Source organism: Egretta garzetta, unplaced genomic scaffold, assembly GCF_000687185.1.
Source record: "Egretta garzetta isolate BGI_Z169 unplaced genomic scaffold, ASM68718v1 scaffold16, whole genome shotgun sequence".
NCBI classification, from domain to species: Eukaryota; Metazoa; Chordata; class Aves; order Pelecaniformes; family Ardeidae; genus Egretta; species Egretta garzetta.
The window spans coordinates 30,011-55,094 of NW_009260022.1; the positions used below are offsets into that span (position 1 = coordinate 30,011).

A 25,084-nucleotide genomic window follows, 5' to 3' on the forward strand; every position below is an offset into this window, starting at 1 on the left:
GCAAGCTTCCATAGTCTGAGTCAGAGAAACCAGACAGGTTTGTTAAAGCTTATTATCTACTACTTTTGTGCTAGCTCCCTGTATAGGGGGGACATTCTTTAAAGGTAATTTTGGTTAGGAGGTTTTTTTATCTTGTAGTACCTACTAATGCAGGGTATTTGTTGGATATGCAAACTCCTCCAGAATTCACTAATGAAGTTAACTTACCTCTTAAGTCTGTGCTGTTACTTTTGAGAATCATGTGTTATTTGTAACTATGTGATAACACCTTACTGCCAAGGGCATATGGTAGTAAAGCCGCAATGTAATAGTAAACAGGAGCTTAATGGCTGGCATGAGGTTGAATTTAGATGCTCTGAAAAGCCTCTGAAAAAGAAAATTCAGACAAAACTCAGGTGAGAATCCAAGACCCTATTGTGGATTGACCAAAAACGTCCATGGATATTTTGAAGACTAGTTGATAACACTCATTTCTAAGGATTAATTAGTTCAGAGTCTGGTGGGTGCATAAGACTAAAAATAAAATATGCTGAGTGAATATATGTCTTCACAGATGAGGAACATTCCTGAATCTAAGACAGCAAAATAATGTAGTTATTTAAAAAACACAAAACAAAACAAAACAAAAAAGGAGCTGGCATAGTCTGAAAGGTGGGAAAGAAAATCCTAGAGCACAGCATAATTGATGGGCTGCATTGGTAGAAACAGAGCTGCAAAAGGAGAGATCAATCATAGGTAGTACAAGCAGCAGCCTTCCATCAAAGTCCTTCATCTGTTGTCTTCTACCAGGATCATTAACAAGTGATTACATGTATGGGACCTTTTATTTTAGAGAAGGACAAGGGTCATTCTTTGAGCTGGAAGATTTTACTTCCTTGGATACAGGGGTTTGTTAGCACGCACCTTTTGTTTTGTCATACATTAAGTATTCATGTCTTCATGTTTCTGAACGTGTATGGTAGCTCGTGAAAGAGTAAATTCCAGTGGCAAAGCAACCTGTTGGTCTAACAGCAGCTGCTTAAACTAAGATGCTGGTAACTATATTTCTTAAAGTTACTTTTTTAGCACTTTGTTCAACTTAAATTTATCTTTTAAAACCCATTCCATTAAACATGTGTAATGTCTGTGCATAGGCAAATACTTAGAAACCAACTACAATTATACTAATCGTATTATTGATAAGGTAAATGATAAATGTAGAAGCAAGTAGGTTAACTTGGCCTGATCAATGGCTTGGAATGATGGTTTTGTAAGTAATTTTTTTTCTTTGAAAGTAAACCTATTCTCCAAATGTATTTAAAATGTTAATAAACTATTAAATGAACAAGTAACACTATATTCAACATTTTTACACCATTTCTACAGTGGGTAAAATTGTAGTATAAAGTTGGTGTATACTCGATAACAATTTACATGTTTATTTTACCATCTGGTAAATGTGTAAACGATATTTTGAGAAGCACATTTCAAATTCACTTTAACAACTTATCCCCGACAATATGTATCCTATCTCATGTACTGACTGGAAGGATTTTGAAAACCTCTCAGAAAGAAATGCAGTAACAAAACATATTATTTTTTTAGTGATGCTTAAGATCAAGCTTAGCATCAAGTCGGAGGTCTTTCGCTATTTGGGAAGGATTTTGGTATGTTAGTGGTGTCAAAGAGAGATTTCAGACTATTTTACACACCACAGTATAAAGATATCATATCGTCTTCCCTAAAGAAACCATAGGGTGCATAGGTAGTAATAACAAAACAAATACAGTTTGCTATGTTGTTGTATAACTGTATTGTATCCTTTCCAGGGGGTTTGAATTTGCTATCTCTTGTGTCTAAATATGGGAAGCTCATTATTAGAAGTGTTACAATGAACCCCAAGTGGATTGCTTTTCTCATGTACTTTAACAGCACACTGACACTGCAGCCTTCTGCCTTTTTATTTTAGTCTTCTGTTTATTGGTCTCTCTGGATTAAATTGCAAGCACTTTCTTAAATATAACAAACTAGAGAATATTCTCTTGTAGCTCAGTTTTTATTCACCCTTTCCTAGCTGTTACTAATCTTAACTGGGAAGAAAAAAAAAAAAGACTTCCTTTTCTCCTCCCCCAACCCCAATAAAATTTAAATAACCCTGCCCTGAAAGCAAGTCTGCCTGGAGAACACCTCCACACTAATTACCATCTGGCCAATCTGCAAATGAGGTTTGAGAGCAGATTTCAAATGTAGGCTCCAGCTAGTCTGTGCCTTGTATTAGTATTTATTAAGAGATTTGAAAGCACTTAGGCAACTAGAGAGCAGGAAGGTACCTTAACTTTTGGAAATCCAGTCAGGCATCCATGTGTTCCTTCCAGGGTCTAAATGCCTTTGACCTGGTACCTGACCAGCAATGCTCCTCTACAGTTTGTGGCAGCCAGTTTTGCTTGAGTACAGACTTCGTGATGGGCAATGGTTTTAAAACACCTTTAAAAATGTATTGATGAAAAAAAATGCACAAAATTATTTACACAAATTCTAGTTAACTCCTGTATCAAAGGTAGTGAATTACAACATTCATTTATTTTTGTTTATGTGCTATTTCAGCATGTGGGGAGAAAACCTTGCTTAGTACAGAGTCAAAGCCAGTACTGATCTTGAGTAATCCAAGAAACCTGTGAGCTGCTCTGAATTTTTTGTGTGCATATAAAACCAGATTTTAGCTCAGTAATAATAATAAAACCATGTTGTCATTAAATAGCAACTTTAAACTTAAAACACATTTGTATTTTTGCAAGTTAATTAAGCACACTGCATTTAACATTACTGTTCTGTTTTGTTTAGATATTAAATGCATTTCACTAATGAATTTCAGGTTTAGCAGCTATTTTCTCTTCCTCTTCCTTACAGAGATTAGACAGGACCTTTCCTGTTTGTAAATCGGCACAATCAAAGATGATAAAATTCTTAGCAGACTGTTAAAGAAATAATTTTGCTTTTCACCTGTCTGCCCTTTGTTGGCTTCTTGTTTTGTCTCAGCTCTGTGAAAAGTGCTGTCATCCTTATGTAAACAACAATTTATTATTTCGTTTTTAATGATAAACTAACCCAGAAACTCTTCCAGCAAAAGAACAGTAGTTGTTTAGGACACCTGCTATTATAAAAGATCTTCCTGCAGGAGCTAATTAGTTCATAGGTAAAGCCCCCATTGAGAGCACCTGGGAACACGCAGAACTGAATCTGAGTCTTGTAGCACCAATAGCAGTTTTTAGCAGGTACTGAAAATGTCTTTCTCTCTAGATTGGCTGCTGGTATCTATATTGCAGAAGCAGATGTTCAAGAGAGGCTTAAAATGGTGGTCAATTGGAATCACCTGGAAAAAATGGGCAACACTTGGAAAATCTCCTGGCTAGAGATCTGGGGAGGCTTCCTGAAGTGATACAGGTTTGAAGGTAGGTAGTTAATAGACTAGGCCTTGAATACTGGTTAGCGTTGCTTGTACTGTTTTGTATTAGAATTTTAATACAGTGATTTTTTTGACAGAAAATAGTTTTGTTCTGTAGCTATTTACTGTCAAATGTGGTGCTTGCAATCAGGAGTGCCAACACCAGGAAGGAATCTGCCCCTTACCCCATGATCACACTTATCATGGTGGATTCCAGGAAGAAGGTCTCCTAGCTTGCAAAATGTAAGCTGTTTCCATTTTAAGTGAAGAATATCCAAGCCCATTTAAGAAAGATTAATAAAAAATGACCTTTCAAAAAAGTGAGTTAAAATGATATTTAGTTCTCGTATTGTTAATAACTGGTGCCTCAGAAGCTTCCCCCCTCCCCATGCTTTTCTGTGTGTCTGCTTATTTCCCAAAACTGTAAATATCAAACTATGTATTCAGCGTTCAAACTTTTTAAATAAGATTTTAAAATTAAATGTGACATTTTTATGGATTTTGATATTGACTAAAATGGACCTTTTAAAGTGACATAAATGGAGATTGATAAATTTATTTCAGACTACCATATGGGAAGGCTGATTATAAGGGCATGTGGAGCACAAAGCCAATTAAAGATATTCTTACTTCTTACTGTGGACCATTGCTGCCTTCCCCATATTCCCTGGAAGCTCAACTGAATAGCATTTACGAAAAATATTAAGCTAAGGGTATCATCATAAATTCTCTCTTTATGTAGTCCTGTTCTCTATTGACAGTCAGATTTGCATCAAAGAACATGACACCAGTGACTTGCTGGCAGCTTAAGTAATTGGGGAAAAAAGTGATTATTCATACGGAAACAGGAGTTGGCTCATTACAGCCAATCACCTGAATAGCAAATGGTATGGCTGCCAATAGATGGAGAAAAAGGCAAGTCTAGTGGAAAATAGGAGCATTTAAAGGCCAAGAAAAGACATATGGTCTGTCTATGCTTGCCTTATACGCCTGGAAATTATAAATTAAGCTACAATATAGCCCACCACCTTAATGTGAAAATTCTCCATTTTTTCCCATCTTAATCTTCAGAAGTTTAACAGATTTGGGTAGTAATATTGACTTTAGCTTCTGTGTCAGCATTTAAGTTCTATATAAAAATAATGGCTGAATTGATTGTTGTCTAATATTTGATTCTGTTATGGCCATGAAGAATGTACTTTTGAAATAAACTCTCTCTCATAGCAATTGTGGATGTGGATCTGTTCTGTCCTTTACAGATGTCCATATTTTTATGAGGGTAGGCAAGAGAAGAAAGCAAATAGTTCTTGGCAACTACTTTTTATAAGGTAATCCTGTGATGACGGTATGAAATGATTTGTCTTTGAGAACAGTAAATACTTTAATGGATATCTCTCATTTACTGTTAGTTGTAGTCATAATTTTAATTTATTGGGCTGATGCTCTCCTTTACTCTTTAAGGCATATTGTATTATTCGTGTAATATAACAAGAGTCCAAGTCCAAATTGGGCTGTAAGTTTCAAAAACATCGGGCTTATTGAGGTGGCTACCAGGCTACCTTTCTGGTAAAGCATCAGTAAAAGCTGAAAATACAAAGTCTTTTAAAATGTGCTTGTATAGACATTTTACTTGAGAGCCCAAGTTCTTGAACATCTGAGGGCAGTTTGAGTTTTAGAAGATTTTATGTGGCCTCAAGATGTGAAGGCTCATAGCCTTTTTCTTCATGAGCTTTTTTTTTCTACTGTGCTTTTTTCTTTCTTTATTTTTAATAGATTCCTTATTCTAAACCACCCCATGATACATAGTCATGTCGAGAACAGATGCTGAATTCTGCCCTTTTTTTAATGCCATGCTCTGAAACTCTGATGGTTTCTCCTTTTCAGTTAGAAATGCTGATAAAATAACCAACATGGGACTCCGACATAAGCTTCCTGGCCCTTACATCTCCATTTTATGTGCCTGAAAGAGTTACTAAAGCTATTATTTCTGGTTTGCATTCATGGGCTCTGAAAATACAGCATATTTTACATATTCCAAAATTTCTCTGGTTGTGGCTGAAAAAATATGAATTATTTTTAGTCTGTAAATAATTTCTGACTTCATTGTAGTGCTACAGGAACAAAGAAGCTTAAAATTTTGTTTTGAAGCAAACTTTGGATTTTATGGAGTAACAGTGGCTAGCAAAATGGTGTATTATAACTATCATTCATTTAAAATTTGACATATGATAGATGTGAAAACCACGGAATTTGGAGCTGCATAAAAATGTATGTATGCTTATCTGAAGAAATTACATCCACAGAGTTTCTGACAGGGTCCAGTGACATGGTACACTTGCAGTTCTTCCCCTACCCTCACCAACGTTAGGTCCTTTCACAAGTACTTCTGTTCTCCTCTCTCCTACTGTTTCTTTGCGGGTGAGTGACCTGCTGGCTTCATTTCCCCGTCTCATTTCGGCACAGGCATAATCAAATCACCCCAACTGGTGACCCTTCTGACAAGGAACTGCAGAAATGAAGTTACTTTATCCACTTTGAATCTGATGCATGTCCCACAGGTTTATTTTGGGATTTCTGAGGTGCAGGGCAGAGAGAAGTAAATGTTTGCACAATTCTGAAAAAATGCTGCTAAGAAATGTTCCTATGAAAATACTGCTTTATTCTGGGATCATCCTGCATTTAAAGTAGTACAAACTTTTATTTCAAGAAGTTCCATCTTGGTGGCCTTTTACATTCAGATCCAAAAATCACCCCATAAGGCTTCAATAAACCCTTACCAGGTAAGACCAGTCTCGGTAACAGGAGCCTTTCCCCGCCAGTATACGCTGGCATCACTCATTTACTGTAGCTCCAATTAATGGTAGTAGAAGTTACACTTGTAAATTCCCCCACGCATTAATGAGCGAACAGACCCCCTCCGTTTAGTTAACCATCTTCCAGTTACCTGGCATTTTCCCCATCTCTTGTGAGATCTCAAATATTTAATTAAAGCCTTTCCTTTTTTTTTTTTTCCTTTTTCTTTTTTTTTTTTTCCCCCCACTCTCCTTCATTCAGTTTGTTGAGTTGTAATTCTTGTTGGCCTGATGCCTTGGCAACATTCAGCATGTCTAATTGCCTGTATAGTCTGGCCTAGTCATGGAGCCTTTTAACTTTCATTCAGGCTTCCAGCAGTATCAGCCTCACTGGTCACAAGCTTCCCACTCAGGTTCCGTTCACAGCCCTTTCGCTGATTACTTGTTATGTATTTAAAGAGCTCCATACTGTTTATTTCATTTCCTATTTGAGATAGTCTGTTTGCTTAATTTTTTTTCTATGCTAATTTAATTTTAAACATATAGGGCTGTCTTCCTGGTCAAACCAAGCCAGAATTTTGCATCCATATGTTACATTAAATAATAGTAATAATACAACAAATAATAGTCTATGCTATCTACTTCTATAATGTCTACCATTCAACGATCTCAAAGCATTCTTATTTTACAAGTGGTAAAATGGTGTCAAGAGACATGAACTACTTGTTAAACATTATGTATGACATCTGTTACAGAGCCAGGCATAGGATTGAGTAGTTTGGTTTTTGCTAATAGCAGTTAGCCTAGTAATTGCAATATGCTATAGGAATTATTAGGTTAAAATATGCTTCAATTGAATGGGCTGTACCCTCGTAGGGAGATGTATTATGGAGACTTTTGTTCTCAGAATATCACCTTTATTGGTATATAAGACAGAGAACAGACAGTGGAATCCAGTGGATATTCATGTGGGCTCTATAAAGGTTAGTAACCCCTGTAATTACAATTTATGGGGGTTTTAGAGTCATTATTATTAATCAGAAATAGACTGTCTTTAGAGTCATTATTATTGATGACAAATAGCCTGGTGCATCTTTGTCTCATTTTCTTGTCTGTGTGAAGGCCTAGCATTCCCACTTCCCTAGATTTCGGCCAACCTCTGGCTTACTGCGGCTACAATAACTCATTTATGTCTCTGCAGAGATAATATCCTGACGTTATGACCTGTGCTAATATAATCTGAATGTGTCCTCTTTCAGTGTCAAACAGCATACAGGGGTCAACTGAAAATGGTCACTACAATTTTTCTTTTTTAAGGTTGCCCGTGCCCAGCAGCTAATCATGGCCCTGTGCTGCAGGGGCTGCCGGGACCAAGGTCACATTCCTTTGTAGGATGGCTCTGCAGGAGTCAACAGCTGATGTTTAATGCCTGCACTTGGCTTTTAGGATGTGAATGCTTGTATTGCTTGTTGTTACATACTTAAAGGGAAATATTACATATGTGTGTTCTTCTTCCCAAGGTCAGACAGAAGAGTGCCAGGGCAAAGAAGAGCCAATGCGACTGTTTCAGTAGCATGCGTGAGAGGGGGCCGAGCAAGTAAAAAGAAGGAGAATTCACTGCTGACTGGGGAAGGTTCCCTAACATGGTGGTAAGCATGGTGAAATAATGATCTACAGTTTTCAGGAGACAAATTGTTAGCTTAATCCCTGTGGTGAGGCTAGGATTACTAGGGATGGCATAGGAACAACAAGGTGGACTGGAAAGCTGGGGTATGTGGAAGTACAAGGTTATACAATATCCCTGAAAGAAACATCTTAAAATGGAATCTGGTTGTTTTCTTAACACAAGAGCAACTCAAACCGTGATCGCGTCTGAAATGCAACAATATAAACCCCAGTTTGCTAAAATTACAGGATTTAATTTTTAAAATAAAAAAATGTACGTCAAATTATTTTTATATTTTCCCTTGATTGACCAGTGTGTATTCTGAGCTCAGGATTATGCACAACCTGGTGCCCGTGGGTGCGTTTGGGCTTCTCTTGGATGAGGACTTGTGTGGGCTTTTGAACAATAGTCTGCCAAGCAATGTATCATGAATCCTAATTGTTTTAGAAAACAGTTGTTCTTTTGCTTCAGCAAATACTGTTGTATCCACATTATTAACATAGATCTGTATAGTCGTTTTGAAAATCATTCTCGGTTTGAAGAATTCTAATGCTTCATACAGTGATTATGCAAAAGTCTCATGTATAAGCAATACCGATGTTACTGGAAGCGCCTCATACAGAGTCCAAATATAGCAGATCAAATCAAAACTGTGCTACATCTTAAGCAACTGTTGACCCATTTCCATATCAAATCGGTTTCTGTCATAGAAGAAAGACTTTGCTTTTGCTTTTAGAGGTATTTACTTGTGCTGCGCTAGCTCGGGTACAGCAACAGCACATTTCATTCCAAGGTCGTTTAATAATTGGTCAGTCGGTTTTGAACTTTGTTGATTAACAACTTTCTGTGTAAGAGGCTGTCATAAGGGGAAGGTTTGTTGCTTGGCTCTGTGAGATGCGAGCGTACCGCTGGCTCCGGTAAAATCCGTCGCCATGATTCAGCACGCGCCGAGAGCCGGCGCTCGGTGCTATGCCATGTGCAGGATGCCTACCAGTTGGCTTGCCTGAGCTCAGTCCTGAATATCTAACTTAAATAAACCAGGGGGGAGGAAGTTCTATTTTGAAGGTTTCGCTTTGTCCCTTGTTCATCCTACTTTTTTTTGGGGGGGACGGGGACGGACAGCAGCATGAATAGACTGTGGTATATCGGTAAAGTTTCGGGGGCTGCGGTAAATACCCGGCGGAGGAAGAAGGGGAGTTGTTAGGGGTGTAGCTGGCTTGTGTCACGGCCTGGCACACGAGCAGTACCTGGGCACGCCGCTTCCCCCCCTCGGCCGCGCACCCCTCCCGCCGACGTAACCCCGGCAGCGGGCCGGCCAGTGCCGGCCTCCGAGTAACCTGCTCGCCTGTGTGCTCTCAAGCCGCGCCTACAGAGTTAGTGACCTCCTGTCAACAACATCTGGCCGTCTGGGGCTTCGAAATTTCCAACACGTTTGGGCTTCGAAATTTCCAATACGTTTGCTTTTTTCCCCCGATGGTCGGTATTTGTTTTGCTTTTTTGCCTGTGCTGTTGTCTAAAATACAAGCATCATTCCCCATATAAATGTGACAGAAAATAACACTATTTGGAGAATAAATCTAATAGATTGCTTAGGTGATTTCAATACCTTAAAAGCAGTTCTGGGCTGAGGTCATACATTTTTTTTTTTTTTTTTTTTTGTCATCAGCCACGATATGGATGATTCAAATGTACAAGAGTATAATTTGTGCACTTAGTATATTTGCACTTTTGCAGCCTTCCCTTTGAAAAGTGGGTCCCAGTCACTTGGGAGAGCAGTGCTGTTAACATCAAGAGTTTTCACTAAAAGCTCAACTGCTTTTTCTGAGGACGTGGTTATACATGCCACCTCCCCAAAGACGTTTCTGATCTGTGTTAGCAGAAGCTACTGTTGCCTCCCCAAACTCAAGATCGGTACGTCAAATATAGAACCAACAAACGTGTGTGGGTTTACGTCTCATGTCAAAGATGATGCCTTCAGAAAGCACAGCCGTTTCCATTACAAGGCCAGGGTAGGGGACGATACTAGCTAGCGGGCGTGGGAATCTTGTATTTTACAGGGTATGTCCTAGCGGCAGAACTACCCTAATTCGCAGCCTGCGAGCGGGCAGGTCCCAGCCTGCTCCAGCCGCCCTGGAGCTCCTGCTCCTCCGTGGTGCTGAGCTCTGTGCCCTCCACCTCTGCCTGTAGAGGACCTCCAGGAGCGTGGGGCTGCTCAGGGACTGGTGACCCACAAGACAAGCTGCCTGTCCTGACAATAATCTGTAATGGAACATTTTCACATCGGAGAATACAGATTTTTTTGAAAATGGCATTTTTAATGAAGATGGTTTGTTTGAGGAAGTAAGAAAAGTCAAGAAACTTAGCTGATTCCCAGAGGGTTCCTTGCCAGCCTGGTATTCCAGCTTCCACTTTTTCCATCACCTGTGTATTAGGTTGATCTCACAACTGGCCAGTTTCAGATCCTCCCTGTCTCACTGATAAACCTCTTAAGGCTGAAGGACGCAAGCTTCTTGTTGCTTTACTCCTGTTAGAAGCCCAAGAAGCCTGATGGGAGCTCAGAAACTGTGAAGCTTGCAGTTACTGTGCAAGCCAGGGCTTATAATCTCTCAGTTTTTCAGGGTAACTGGCCTATTATAAATCTCTCCACCACTGATTCTCAGGCCTGTTTTAACTATGAATGGCTGTGATTAATTAAATTGTTGTAACTGTAGATTTACAATGCCAGAGAAGCAAAACCTGCCTTCGTAATCGTGTTTTAGGTTGTCTCTGGCGGCAGACTGTGAATGTGCTTAGATGCATTTGAGAATTTTACGGCAAAGACTGGCTAAGGGAAGCCTGAATCTAGGCTTTGTTATCCAGCCTTTCATGTCTGTGAATTCCAAATCTATCTGAAAGGGGAGAAAGCAAAACAAACCCCTTCTTAAGTCTAAGTGGTATTCTCCAGCTGGAATCCTGTTACGTGTCATCAGATACAAATTATTGTTTTTAGTGAACTCCTCAAATTGATGGCTTTTTAAAAACGTTCCTCTGCACTTGGCAAAATGAGAAAAAACCCATGTAATTGAAAATTTCTTTGGAATAAATAAAACATAGCTGCTATTAGCATTTAGCTTTGTATATGATAAAAACTATGCGTGTTCAGGTTTGGTGATAATGCAACTTTGAGTCATTCTTAAATCAGAGACAGGGTGTGAATCATAGCTAAACTAGTCGCATTTTTTTTTTTTGAGGGGATCTTCAGCCTGGCTTTGTTCAATGAAACTGAATATGCCACATTAGAGCACAAGCAGATGATTACCAACAATGTTTATTGATGCTACCACTAAGAGAAAATGGCAGACTGATATAAAATAAAGAGACTTAGCAGATGGGATATTGGCATTTGAATTGGTTAAAATAGATTACCGATTTTACCCCAAACCTGCCCTTTTATGAACACTGCCGTATTGTCACTTGTTGAAGAACTGTAAATCATATTCATCCTTATGAAATTATTTCCCATTGCAGACCCAGACTGTTTATTGTTATATACGCAAAGAATATTTTATTATTGGGGAAATCTAAAGCAGTGGTTCCTTGTTAGAGCTCCTGTCAGCACTGACTTTAGACGTAAGCTGCTAGCATAGGAAGTTCGATTAAAGGAAGCATTTACTGTTTCTAGGCATCCCCTCTTAATAGAAAACCAGCAAAACCAGATCTGCAAGCCTAATTAGACACATGGCTCTAATTGAAATTGATGGGAATTAGAAGCAATATCAAATAGCCTGCCTTTCACTAAATCCCTGTGACTTAGCAGGGCCGAGACCCACATGGGCCTGAAGAGGGATTCAGAAAGCCCAACTAAGGGGTAGAGCCGAGACCTGCCTCGAGTATGCTAAAAAACAAAACGCAGATGTAGAATAGGCCTAGGATAGGTGTAAGAACTCAGTGGAGTTCAGGCTATCTGAGTCTGGCTCCAGGTGCCTAAATAAGGCTGTAAGGTCTTGGTCATGGTAACTCTCACAGACTCCAGGCTAGTGTGAGGAGGCATGCAATGATTAATTAGTTCTTTGGTTTTAACATCTAGCGTTTTGTGCTACCAGTATCCAGCAAGCTCTGCAGGGGCTGTCTTCATTATTGGTAACCTGTTATCGTGGGTCAAGACATGTTCTTTACATGGAGGTCATCAAAATGGTCCTGACTCACCAGTATTTGCTCTGGTGGCTTTTTGCACTGGATGCAGTTCTTGATGTATTTGCATTAACAGTGACCCTTAGTATCCAGGATGATTCATCACAATTGCCAATGCATATTTATAGCAGCAAAAATTCATTCAGTGCTAGTCAAGGAAATCATGTGTGAATTTAAGTCCAGTTGGCAAGGTAGTACAGTATCTGAAATGTTGGCTGTGCAGCAGCTGTCATTCTATGCCAATCTATTCTATCATACAGTAAGCAGGTGGCTCACACATATTGTTTTTACTACATATCATTTTAATTTTGCAATGTCTCACTGAAATAGGAAATGTGTGCTACTGATTTCAGTAAGATTTTCTTTATTGAAGCCAGGAGAGCATGTTAATAGCATGCAGCAATTTACAGTGTAGTTGGAGCAATACAGCAGCTGGTGAACCTGTTTATTCCCTATGGCTGTAGTTGTGTATCAGTCTTAAGTGTAGCTAATTAACTTCTATTCATTAGGGATTTTACATAAATTCAAGCAGGAAAGAGAATACAAGCCCCAAACAGTTTGTGTTCCTTCAGCACCCTTTTGTGATGCCATGCTGCAGCAACCCCGTCTCCTCTGGTAGGCGTGTGTTGTTCTCAGGCCAGCTGAGGGGGACTCTGTGCTCTTCTGTATTTCTGAGACTGGTAATTTTTTGAGGGCTGATTTGCTGAAGGAAATGCCTTTATTGCAATGTTGTGAGCTAGTTGTTGTGTGTGATAATGGTACCTTGATGCATTGTAAATAACAGTTTTCACAATACAGCCCTTTGGTGTTTCTCCGCTCATCAGAATTGGTGTTTGTGGAGGTCAGGTGAGGCTGGCAGGACAGGGAGTGACAGTGTCCAACTATGGACAGTCTTAGCATTCCCGTGCAAAATGTGGTCTCTGTTTCTGGTATTCGATGATCTTCTTGGCTTGCTTGATTCTCAGTATATTTCTTAGCTTCATCTTATTCTGGTTGGGCAAATAATATTTCTTTCAGAATAAACAGTATCTCCTACTGAATTTTTGTTACCATTTACGTTTTTTAATTTTCTGACATTTATTGGCCTGGGAGAATATCTTGTTTGGTCTGATTGTAACTCCTATTCATATTACGGAAAGATCTCGTAAGATATTTCTCTTTGTGGGAATTACTGTCGATAGAACTGATAATGTATTACCTTCCCCCCCTCAATCAGGAAGGAAAAAGAGGGAGAATAAAGGAATATAGTATATGGGACTGCTTCTCATCCCTTAGGCTGTAATGTCTCTGAATTCAAGATTTGTATTTTGGTGAAGGTGAGGTTTTCCCCAGATGAACCAAAGACAGCGATAACCTACCTGACTTTTCCTAAGAGCTTGTGCCTGTTTCCTTGTCCCGTTCTCTTTGTGTTCACTTTGTCCTTCTCTCACTTGCATGTATTTTCTGAGTGTCTCTTCTTGCTCCTTCTGACTTTGTCTCGTCTCCTGCATCATGCAAACTTTTTTCACTGCCCCTTCCTCTCTGCTGTTGATTCCTTTGCTTCTTACAGCTGTGACAGTTTGCCAGTTCGTATGTCATTTCATGCTGAACGTCCAGTTCTGAAAACCCCGCTGTGACTTTTATCCTTTTCCAAAACAGAAATATTGAGGCTGAAGATGAGATCAAGTGAAGGATCAACATAATTTTCTCTTCTAAAATTCAGCTGTTTTCTATGAATTAATAAAGTATCGTTGCACTGCTCATCACACTATTGGGTGCTCTGCTACAGCAGCTCCCTGCAGTTGTGTCATTTGAACACTGAGTGGCACTAAAGCCCATGTCACTGATAACACAAGGCATTGCAAAATAGGGTCTTTAACTCCGGAGGATGCAAACTGCTAAGATATCGTATGAGAGGGTTTTTGTATGGCTGGGAAATGAGGTTTTATAATGCAAACCTATAACAGACATTACATGTCTTGGACATGTTGCCTCTCCAATTACTTTTCAGGAAGAATTTATCTCATTTTGCTAGGGATCATTCTGAAACCACTGAAGAATTCTTCTGACCGTGATATTGACTTTTTTTTTTTTTTAAAATTAATTGACTTTAATTCTTAGCCAAGCAGGTTCAATATATTAAAAGCAAGCCATTCTTCTGGAAGTCCTACATCAGTGTGAACTTCAAAAAAATTTCTCAGTTTGTTTAGCTCGGAGAAGCTGTAGAGAAATGTCTAGTGCTGCAAGTGCTTTGATCAACCTTGATGTTGTTTCTAAAAATTATTTGTGTGCAATAATTCATATTTTGTAATACCCCATTGTTCTGATGAAATTTTGTACAAAATTTCAAAGTTAGTGGAGACCCGTCTCCTACTTTTTCAAAAGGTACAGTTTGATCAAAGGATCTTAATCTTCCTCTGAAAAAAATGGCTCAGTCACATCTGCTTTTATTGTAGGAACGCTGTTTTTGTGACTAGTTCGTAACCTGCATATTTCATTCAGTTTTCTTAAGAGTTCAAGATCATCCATGCTTCACTTGAACAAAACACCTGGGACTTGACCTTAGACAGCTGCACTTTGTGTTTTAACAGTTTTTACTGGAGCTCAAGTCTGGGCCAGATTTGGCACATTGCCCTTGCTCATGGTGCTGAGGACAAGACCGTATTCCCAGCTCTGACCTGAAATGCTGGAGGTACAGCTGTAGTATGTGCTTAAAAGTGAAACTCTGGGGAAACCCACCAACTTCAGGCATGGTGTGGTGGTCCTGTTTCAAAGTGTGACTTGGATGCAGCAAACACATCAGGCAAATGCAGCTAACTATAAAAATCACTTCCATTCCTCTCCTTACTTATTTTCTGTCTTCTCCTACGCCACTGCAGCCATTGGAATTTACTTAATCTCAGTGCACTAAGTCAATTCCTTAGTTTCCCACAGAATCTGCTTTGGCTTTTAATCCTTTCTGGAGAGTGGCAGAACACGTGGTAGTATCAGCATCTTACTGTTTCCCTTGCTTGATCAAATTCACCTCAGTCATTGAATTGTGTATACAAGCGGCATGTCCTATTTATTTGGTACAAGTGAACTAATCAGATTGTGCATTACTAATCAGAGTAGTACCTTCTCTTCACAGCTGGCAGATGGTTGTTAGGTACAGAAGGATTTTAAGTGGGCGAGGGGGAGTTCAGTGGCACGCATTACTTTTTGCCACCTTTCATCTGCGTGCTGCGGCACTGCCTCGCTTCTTCACACCACTTTGAGGCAGGTAAGAATTTCCTCCAGTTAAGTGAAACTGAGCCAGCTGGACAAGGTCTGGCATCACCTGGAAAAGTTAACAGTTTCCATAATGATCTACCTACACTTAGAGGGGGAAAAACCTTAACTGCATGCCCAAGCACAGCTTAAGGTGGAATTGTAATTATAAAGGGCTACTGTGTCCTGAGCTGGTTTTTATCAGGGAAGGGTAAATCAGCTTTAATCTACTGCAGGGTCTTTCAACTCTGTGGTTTGTGTTAACTTTCTCCCTGGCTCTGCATTTGAGATACGGGAAGGTAAGACTTGTGCTCGTTTCCCATATCTGAACCTCATTCAGCAGTATGGAAAGGGTCTTCTGTGAGTTGACTACCTCTTTTGCAGTGTCTGGCCACTAGTATCGTAAGCACAACCAGTGACCAAGATATTTTCTGTTGAAAACATCCCCATAGTAGTGCCGTGGAAGAAGAACAGTTAATAACTTGATGCCTTGCATTCATACACTGCAAAGATTGTATCTTTTTGTTGCATGTTGCTGGGATGAAAGAGTGCGCTATATCCATAAATAAATAAATATAAAAATAATCTTGGCTGTATGGTCCCTGTTAAAGAGGAGGTCTGGATCTTAGAGGGATGCCAGAAAAGGTTCCTATCTTAATTTTACACTCTAGATAAAGTTTCAGGATCAGTTATATATGATGGAAAAACTCGTTCATATGTTCTTAATGCACAACAGTTATTGAGTTCCTATTCAAAATGGGGAATAGTTTTTATATTTGCTGCTTCTGCAGTGGCAGATGAGAGTTACTGCAAGGACCCTTATGTCAAGTGTTCTGATGAACTCGTCAGGCCCCCATGTGTGGTTACACAACTAACATATTCCTGTAGCTCTGCGTGTCATGCTTCAGATAATTCACCAGTGTATGGAGTTTCAGACAGATGTGGAATTGCCTTTTCATATGACTCTAAGGCTCGATGCTCTAAGGCTTGTGGCTTTGCACAGTTACCATAAGCTGTGCAAAATATGTTCAGCGAATTTGGACAAGCTGTACTTGCAGTGTAATCATGATTGCTTTAAATGGCCATAGATGGTGGCAGTATCCCTTGTGTCTCAGAGGTTCTTCATGCTCTTTCGGCAGATGAAATTTCAATACTGAATTCTTTCTTTCCTGACAGCAAATTCTGCAAATTCATTACTAGTTGGAGAATCTTCTTTGCCTTCCTCGTATTACTATCCCCCAGACAGGTATTTACTGTTCCACAGTGCGAACGGTTTTCTCATATTTAACCCAGTCTGGTGATACTTTGTCATTCCTGAATAGTTTTGCCTGGAAAATTGGTAATTTATTGCAGACGTTTTACAAGGAAGAGAAAAATGTCTTCCATTAAATTGTTTTTTACTACCTCTAGGCATTAGATTGTATTATTTTCTGATTGATGGTCACCTTGTGATTTGGACAAACAGCAATCAGCTAAGGTGAAAATGTACTCCTCTCACCTGAGGGTTTGATAGTGAGCTAAAAAGAAATGGCAGAATTTGTGACAGTAGTACTCACAAGGGTATCTTGGGCTAGATTTCCCTTTGAGATACAGGCTTTTTCCATTTCTGTTATTAGAAGATCTGTTTACATGTTGCTATCATAATCTAGTATTAAATACAATATTAATAATCACATATCATCACAGCCTTACAATTTTTCTTGTCATAGGCAAATGGCAAAGCTTCCATTCTGAATTTGTTACACCCCCTTTCAGTAATTTTTTAAGATTTTGAAGCTGACCTATGGAATCATATGGAAATGCACTGGTGTGGTTTTCATTTTGTTTGCTCCTTTTGAATGATTTCAAAACATAAAGCATCCTGAAGGATCTTACAGGGAGGTGCTCCTCAGTTATGCTCAGCATATCTTACATCTGTTAGGCTGTCATAGTTGTTACTAAGCAAATGGGAATTAGACTTCCAATACTACCAATTACTCCAGAGGAGGACAGCTATTAAACAAACTTGCAGCGTACTTGGTGCTACCGAGGTTCCACTGCCAGCATTATCATAGCTTAGTCACTTAGGCATGGCTCAGATATGAACCTGTGTGCTGCAACGCTAGAAATATAGTTATATTCTCTGAAATAATTTATATTTTATTGTATTTCTTGGTGTTATCTCCAATGCTAGGAGCACTGACATGCAAAAAAGTGCTCTTTCCCCTAAACATGTTAACCTCTTGCCAATGCTGAATACAATTCAAGTGTGTTCACATATTCCAGTTGTGTAGTTGTAGCTTGGACTGAGGATGTGGGAGAAACCAAAGTCTGTATGGAGAGGAAACACCTCTCTTAGTGTGGTGGGAAAATATGGATATACTTCTGAACTTGTAATCTTTTCAGTAGATCTAGCAAGAGGCAGAAAAATTCAAACAAAATGTAGGTTTTACAGAAGTGGTCCAGATATGATGCCAGACATTTGAGATGCGAATTTCTTGTAGCTGAGACCCTGTAGCATTATCCTGATGACCATCGGTTCTTGGGGTAGGGCAGAGCGATTTGTTCTCATGAGAGGGCTCTGGCATCTATGCACTTTGCAGTCTGTTTCGAGTGCTTCATGGGGTACCTGGCACAAGCGCTGCCCTCCTGCTGTCCCACTTGTCTCGGCTGCAGTGCACTACAGCTTCCCCATGTTTCCTCTTTGTGGGAACCAGGGCACTGGGGGAGAAACGGTACAAGGGTCTTGTTTTGATATGCATATGCCAGCGTGAGAACCATGGGGGATGAGAAGCAGTCTTTGGTCCTTTAGATTGTTTAGACATTAGCGTCCCACAGTCTTAAGTTGTTCCAGATGTTGAGCGCAGTTTATGACATGATTTTGGTTGAGGTTTTAATCAGTCCATTGCTGTTTTCAAGACATGCAACCTGATGCCAACGTCAGATTATGCAGCAGTGCCCCAAGGTTATGTTTCCAGCAGTGCAGTTCTGTCAGAGTGGTATTTGTGCTTGATGCTTCAGGTGCTCCCGATAACCTCACACTTTCACTCTCATGTGCTTTCACGTGTGCAGTGAGAGTATTAGAGGAATTCTGGAAGCTTTGGCAGCTTCTGGTCCTGCTGGCAGGTGGTAACATATTTTACCTGTGTCAGCGTGTTGGCTGTGTTTTTTAGGAAGAGGCCACGATTCCTCAGACTAGAGGACTAGTATAGGCATTGCTGGGTGTAATGCAATGGCTAGGGATTGGATTTACATCTGTGTTCTTACACTTACAAATCTACAAATAATATGGTATTTGCAGAAACGGCAAAGAGATTACATGTACTAAATGGCTTGTGTGTCTTTTTTTTAATCTCCTAATGGGCTTAAAGACCCTATAAATAGATGAGATTCAGAAACCTAACAGTCACTGTCTTAGAGATCCACAGACATGCAGATAAGATTTTTCGAGAACTCTTATCAGAGTTCTCTACTGCTCTGGTAAGAGTTTGTACAAATCATTTTATCTATGCGTTTAATCTTACAAAAATAATTCCTGTAATATTGCCACATCAGTAGTTCTCAGTTTTCTCTTTATACCTGGAATTTTAATCTTAATGTTTTTTCATCTTGAGGAGGAAAATACGATTGTATTTGAGCTTAATTTTCACTTCTTTTTCCAAGCAAAAGTTTTGAGCTCAGTTCTGTGGTTGGTGTGTTTAACTTTGGTCAAAACTGGATAAAAAGTGGAGTTCAGACTGACACTTACTCTGTAAATGGTCTTTCTTTTTTCAGGTGCAAGACACCCTGGGGGGTTACTCTGATAGTGTTAGGTGTGTCAAATGTGGCTATTGCTGTCTGAGCAATTAGTGTGAAAACCTGTTGAAGTGATTGGAGAGGAACAGGTACTCCTAGATCATGATTCGCCTTAAATGTTTACCTTAGGGTGAGGTGAATTATAGCTGAGAAATGCCTTTCCTCTCTATAAGCTATGACATGAGTCTAGATCGCTCATGGAAATTTAGGCTGTCGATGCTGTAAGTATATAATTTGAACAGACTCCAGTTTGTTGATCTTCCTCTGTGTACTGGGGGCCCAAAACCAGAGGCCTGTTATTTCAGATGTGGCTTTGTGAATGCCGGGCAGAGGGCAATAATCACATTCCCTGTATCTGCTGGCTGTGTTCTTGCTAATTTAGCCCATGGAGTTGACCCATCCCAGGTACAGGACTCTGCACTTCTTGTTAAACTTGCTCAGGCTTCTGTCAGCCCACTCCTGCACTTTGCTGAGATCTTCTTGAATGGCTGCCTGGTCTTCCAGTGTATCAACCGCTAGCCCCAGCTGGGTGTCTCTCTGTGGGCTTCAGGAGGGCTTGTTCTGTCCCATCATGTGCATTGTCGATACTAAATACTTGAGGCATTAGATGAGATTAGCCCCCAAATTGACTGCCTGGCGATGGGCACCACTTGCAGCTGGCTGCAGTAAGATTTTGAACCGTTGACCACCAGCCTTCGGGCCAAAAGGCCCATCTGGTTTCTCACGGACTTCGTGGTTCACCCATCCAGTTCATACTTCCCCAGTTTCTCTGCAAGAATGCTATGGGGGACGGCATTGAGACTGATGTTTGTGTATTGGGATCCCCTGTGTATTTTGATATTATTGTCACTATTATCAGACATCATGAAACGGGGCTCTACCCCATACTGTGTAGTCTTCCTGAGGGAAATCTTACATGGTGAAATTCTTATAAAATCAAGGAATTGTTATCATTGACTTCAGTGAGGCCAGTAATTCAGTAAAGATTTCACTTTCTGTGTCCTAATTACCTGCCTGTTGGGGAACATGGGTGAATTTGTTCTCTTTGCAGAATTTAAAAGCTTAAGTGAAAAGTATTTCTCTTTAAAGAGAATAGTTACTACTTTGTAGTAACTGTTGCACTATGTTTGAAAGAAAGCAATTGCAATTCAGTGGAAATTCTTTTCAAATCCCTATTTTTGATTTGAATTAGCTACTTCAGTAAGGAACGCAGTTTCATCTCATAAAGCCCATTTGACTGTATTGGAGCTGTGCCAGTTTCTACCAGCAGCTGCTCTTATGAAATAGCAAGCCAGTCAGGATCCTGAATTCTGGATTTCAGGTAAGGTATTTTTTCTGGAAATGTAGCATGTGGAAAAATGAAAAGGACGTGTATTTCTATTTCACTAGTAGGTCAGTATTATTATTTTACAGGCAAGATAATTGAGACACAGCACATGTTCTCTCCGTGTGTAGTGGTTAGAGCAGCAAAACTGACAAAGGTGGTATTCGGAAACATAGGAAGCACTTTTAAAGCCAGTGCTGTCATTTTTGCCTGTAATGTGTTACTTGTGAATATCGTTTTTGTGAAAAGCCAGTAGAGAGCTAGAAATCATGCAACTAGTAAAACATGCTTACGATGAATACTTCTCATGTTATATGATCTCTAAAGTGTTTGTTATAAAAATCTTGTGTATGGCAAGAAGGCTGCTCAGCCTGGAAGGAATGCGTGATTAGAAAATACGGTAAGAGTTAGCATTCGTTCATTGTTATTTGGTATCTCAGAGTATGTTCCCAGAGGAGAAGAAAATAATTGCTTCTGCTAAAAGAACTCCGTGATACTAGGGCCAGTTGCTACCTAAGGTGATGGGTAGAGAGGGAGCTAGACTGCCAGCTGCTTAAATTACCTGTAGCACTGGTTTGATTATTGAGGAACTTCAGTGTTACGTACAACCTACAGTGAGATTTTTATTGGAGTATTTGTAACTTTAGTAGCTTTGGTTTCAAAATTTTAATTAAGAAATTACTTTCTGTGTGTTTCCCCCCTGCCCCTTTAGATTTGACCTGTGTTGAATGAACTTTGTATTCTGAAAACTTGAGGAGGAGGTAGGTGCTTTTTCTGCCAGGAGTAATTGATTTAGCCAAAGTGGTGTTGCAAACAAACCCCTGGGTTGCCTGCAAATCAAGACGAGATTGAGAATCCCAGCAGTTGGGATAATGCTTCTTACCCAAGCTGTAATGAGAAAAATGGATACAGTATTTTCCCCCGCCTCTGGTGGGGCCTATTTAGTATCTGCAAGCTGTAATGAGAAAAATGGATACTTAATGATTTGGGGAAATACCGTATTAGTACGTGAGGTTCTAAGCTCACCGATGGCATGTTTGGAAATAAACTACAAGTTTCCTGAGTTTCAGTATAATCTTCTACACCTGGGTGAAAAAGTACCTTCCTTAATATATGACCGGGCTACAAAAGCTTCATGCCAGTGGCCCTTTGGTTAAACGTGAGTTTAGTTTGTTCACCAACACTGCAGGGGAAACAAAGAATAATTCAGGGCTTACTTGTTTTCTGTACCAAAGCATGTATCATGCTGTATTTTTTAAAAATGTAACAGGAAAAATGTAATCAGTACAAACTTAAAAAGATAAAAATTTTGAGGCGAGATCTTACTTCCAGAGAAGCTGATAGCAGAATTTCCATGGAGTCCATAGAGTCAAGACTTCATCTTTTGTTTGGTATTGCTAGGCTTGCCTGGGTTTACATCAACATAAGTACATTTTACAGAAATATTTTCTTTCATTGTTTTCTTGTTCCTGAAGCTTGGAAATGAATTTGTGGTTTTACTTGAAATACAAATACCAGTAAAAGGTTACAGATAAACCATCTTTTAAAGGTTTCTCTTCATTAAAGGAATATTTTTCTGATAAATTTGCACTGATGCTAGTCCTCTCATTGTCTGGTTTTGAATATTGTGTGAAATTGTTCACTCTGCTGCTAAAATCTGCTGGCAACCTTTTGAGTGCATTTTGGCTTTTGAATTATGAAGGTGAAGAGAGCATCAGAGAGACATAAATGACTGGATTAGGTAGACTTCAAACATTTCTACTACAGGGGCACTTTAAAATGTGTAGGCAGTTCTTTTGTTCAGTTTTGTAACGAAGAAAGCTTAGCTCTGAATATCTGATGAATTTTTGAGAATCGGATCTCAACTGCAAGAGTTAATTTGGGTACCTTTTTTGCTGATACTGTGTGGAAATCTAGAGTTTACTCTTGTGTACAGAAGCTATTGACTGTGCCGTTGGTGTGAATCTCCTTGTCAATTCCATGCTAATCTGATTTTGGAGCAAATAGTGGAGACCCTGGCCTAGGACCATGCTAAGTTAAAGGAAGGAAGTCATCCTAGGTGTGTGTGTTAGGAAGGCTGAGAAGAGCCCATACCTGAGACTGCCTGAAAGAGGTGATAACTATGACACCACAGTAACTAAATACTGTTCTGGTATTCCTTTCATATGTAATCTTAACTTTCTAGCTAGCTGACGCAAAGCCAAATACCTGTATAAATTCCCTGTCCAAATCTAGGCATGACGCCACGCAAACTCTGCGCTGCTTCAGGGACCCATGTGGTTTGGATGCAGGTGAGTCTAGTTCTCATGGCTTAGTGCTTCCGTTTCTGGGATTAAGATAGATAGCTTTGGTGTCTTAGATATATGTGCAAAACATTACTGTTCATAAATTGTGTACATCTGAAGGCATAGTTCTTTTTATAGTTACCTGAATACCTATGGAAAAGCTTCTGGCTGAAGTTTTGTGCCTTTTGCTCCATCACAGCCATGTGGTCAGTGTGGTCTGCTAGGGAGGCTGACAGACCCCCCTGCTGAAGTGCTTATAGTCTGAGGCAAGTGACAGACAAAGGATGTGATTAAGATTTAAAAGGCGAAAGTAGGTACGCGCACTTCATAATATTTACTTTAGTATGTATTTGCAAATTTGAAATACTGCAAACAAATAGAACAACAGCTAGCCTCATCCATCTTTCCCAATAACCATCGTCTGACCCCATAGATGCCCCCATTAGGAACTCTCCTTGTGCTGCAATGCTTAAGGGAATGATCAGGTTTCATGGTGTGAAAAACAGGGGATGATCCAGAGGTCAAAGACCTGTAGTCTGGCTTCCGAATGCTATGTTGTTAAGCCAAGTTTGGAATATTGTGGTGTTCTTGTGCAAATTGGAATAGGTCAGAGGAGCCATGACAATGGTGCGAAGTCTCCACTTGCAGTAAGAAATTAGAAGCACTATAAAGGAAGAGAAATATTAACACAGTACCTGCCTCTATAAAGAAAATGTTTCTGATGTTAGAGGACTTCTTGGCCTAGAAATGAGAGATGTAGCAGGATGCAATGACTTGAAACTCAGTCTAGACAAATGTTGTCTTATATCTGTAAGATACATGTTTAGTTATAGCTTGCTGTTAGAACAACTGAACAAGAAACAGTATATTATCCCTCCCTTGCAGTTTTTAAATTAAGATAGCTTAATCTTTCTGAAGGATTATTTAGGTCAGTGACTAATCAGGGCCTGATTCAACGTATTTTATTCAGAAAGTCAGATTAAATGGATGATATGTCTGAGGAATTTCTTTCACTTGAAAAATAAGCCTAGAAGGGGTAGCTATCTTAATAATTAGCCAGCTGATGTATTGATTCATTTTATGTATTATTTTACTAGGTAGCGAGTCTTTTAACACCTCTTAAATGTATTTTAGATTTTAAAATTGTATTCTATAATATTAACTTAGCAAATAGCTAAAATCAAAGGCCCAGCTCATAATCAGAATACTGTAAAATTCATAACCTTTGGTAGATGATCCATTTTGGGGAAAATTAAGAAAGTAACAAATATTTGGTGCTCTCTACCAACACAGATTGTCTCGCTGTGTTACAGGAGTTGTAGGATTGGGCTTGTGGACACAGACATATTTCATTGGCATTACTTTTTTTGGCTGAAGAATGTGAGAAGTTCTATTAGTGAGACGATTATTAGAATACTTTTTCCAGTTCTGATGCCAGTAGGAAAAAAAGACATTATGTCACAATCGAAGAATACGTCCCAATCAGCACTGAACCTGTTTGGATCATATTTCAAATGACTTAGAGTCAAATAATTTCAGACAGAGTATATTAGCAAAAGAAAGAGCCATTACCGCTTTCCAATGAAATGAGAAACATAACTGAGTACCACCTGCCACAAAGGCAGTACAATGATCCAGATGGTTATTTATTTTCAGATAGGGAGGAAGAATGGAGAGAGGAAAAACTGCTGCCAGAATTTATGGGGTTTTTTTTCCTCCCCTTTGTTACCTTCTTGTCAGAATAGTTTCTCTAATTACAGGGAAAAAAAATGTCTTAGGAATAGGTTGTATTGATGGGATGTTCCTTTTGATACCTAAAGGTAGTCCACTTTTTTTTTTATTAGCATGAAATGCAGTTTCAGAGGTCCACCCATTACTATTTCATCTTGTATAATCAGTAAGACAAAAATAGAATAAAAAGGATTTTGGCTGCTTGGTAGTGATTTCTTTTCCCCTGAAGCTTAGAATTAATTTGCAATTTTCCTTGAAATAGAAATACCTGTAACAAGCTGAATATAACCTGCAATTAAAAAAAAATGTTTCCCCTCATTAAATAAATATTTTTATGATAAATATGCACAATATGAGCATTCAAACTAATGTGTATTGTGAGTACATTTTATTTACCAGCGTATTTGAGGCTTGAGCTTAGGCAGGAATCAAGAGAGGGCAAGCTGATCTAACCCTAGTCCTTTCCGGTTTTGAATATTGTGTGAAATTGTTCACTGTGCTGCTAAAATCTACTGGCAGCCTTGTTAGGTCTGACAGAGTACAGGTTCTTTTTGGAATTAAGAACATGGTGAGGGTATTGGACATAGATGTAAAGGAGTGAATTAGGTTTCAAACATATTGCTACTATGGGGACGTTTTAAAGTAAGTAGTTCTCATGCTCAGTTTTGTAACTGACAACTATGTGGAAAAAAA

General features: G+C 39.3%; 1 protein-coding gene across 1 annotated transcript in view; it reads left to right on the forward strand.

Moving 5' to 3' along the window:
* Window positions 1-25,084, forward strand: part of TBR1 (T-box brain transcription factor 1) — a 46,998-nt gene that overhangs the window by 18,301 nt on the left and 3,613 nt on the right. The window contains exon 4 of the mRNA XM_009640706.2: window positions 22,561-22,666. Within this exon, the coding sequence (XP_009639001.1) occupies window positions 22,561-22,666 (106 nt within the window). The remainder of the gene's footprint in view (window positions 1-22,560; window positions 22,667-25,084) is intronic.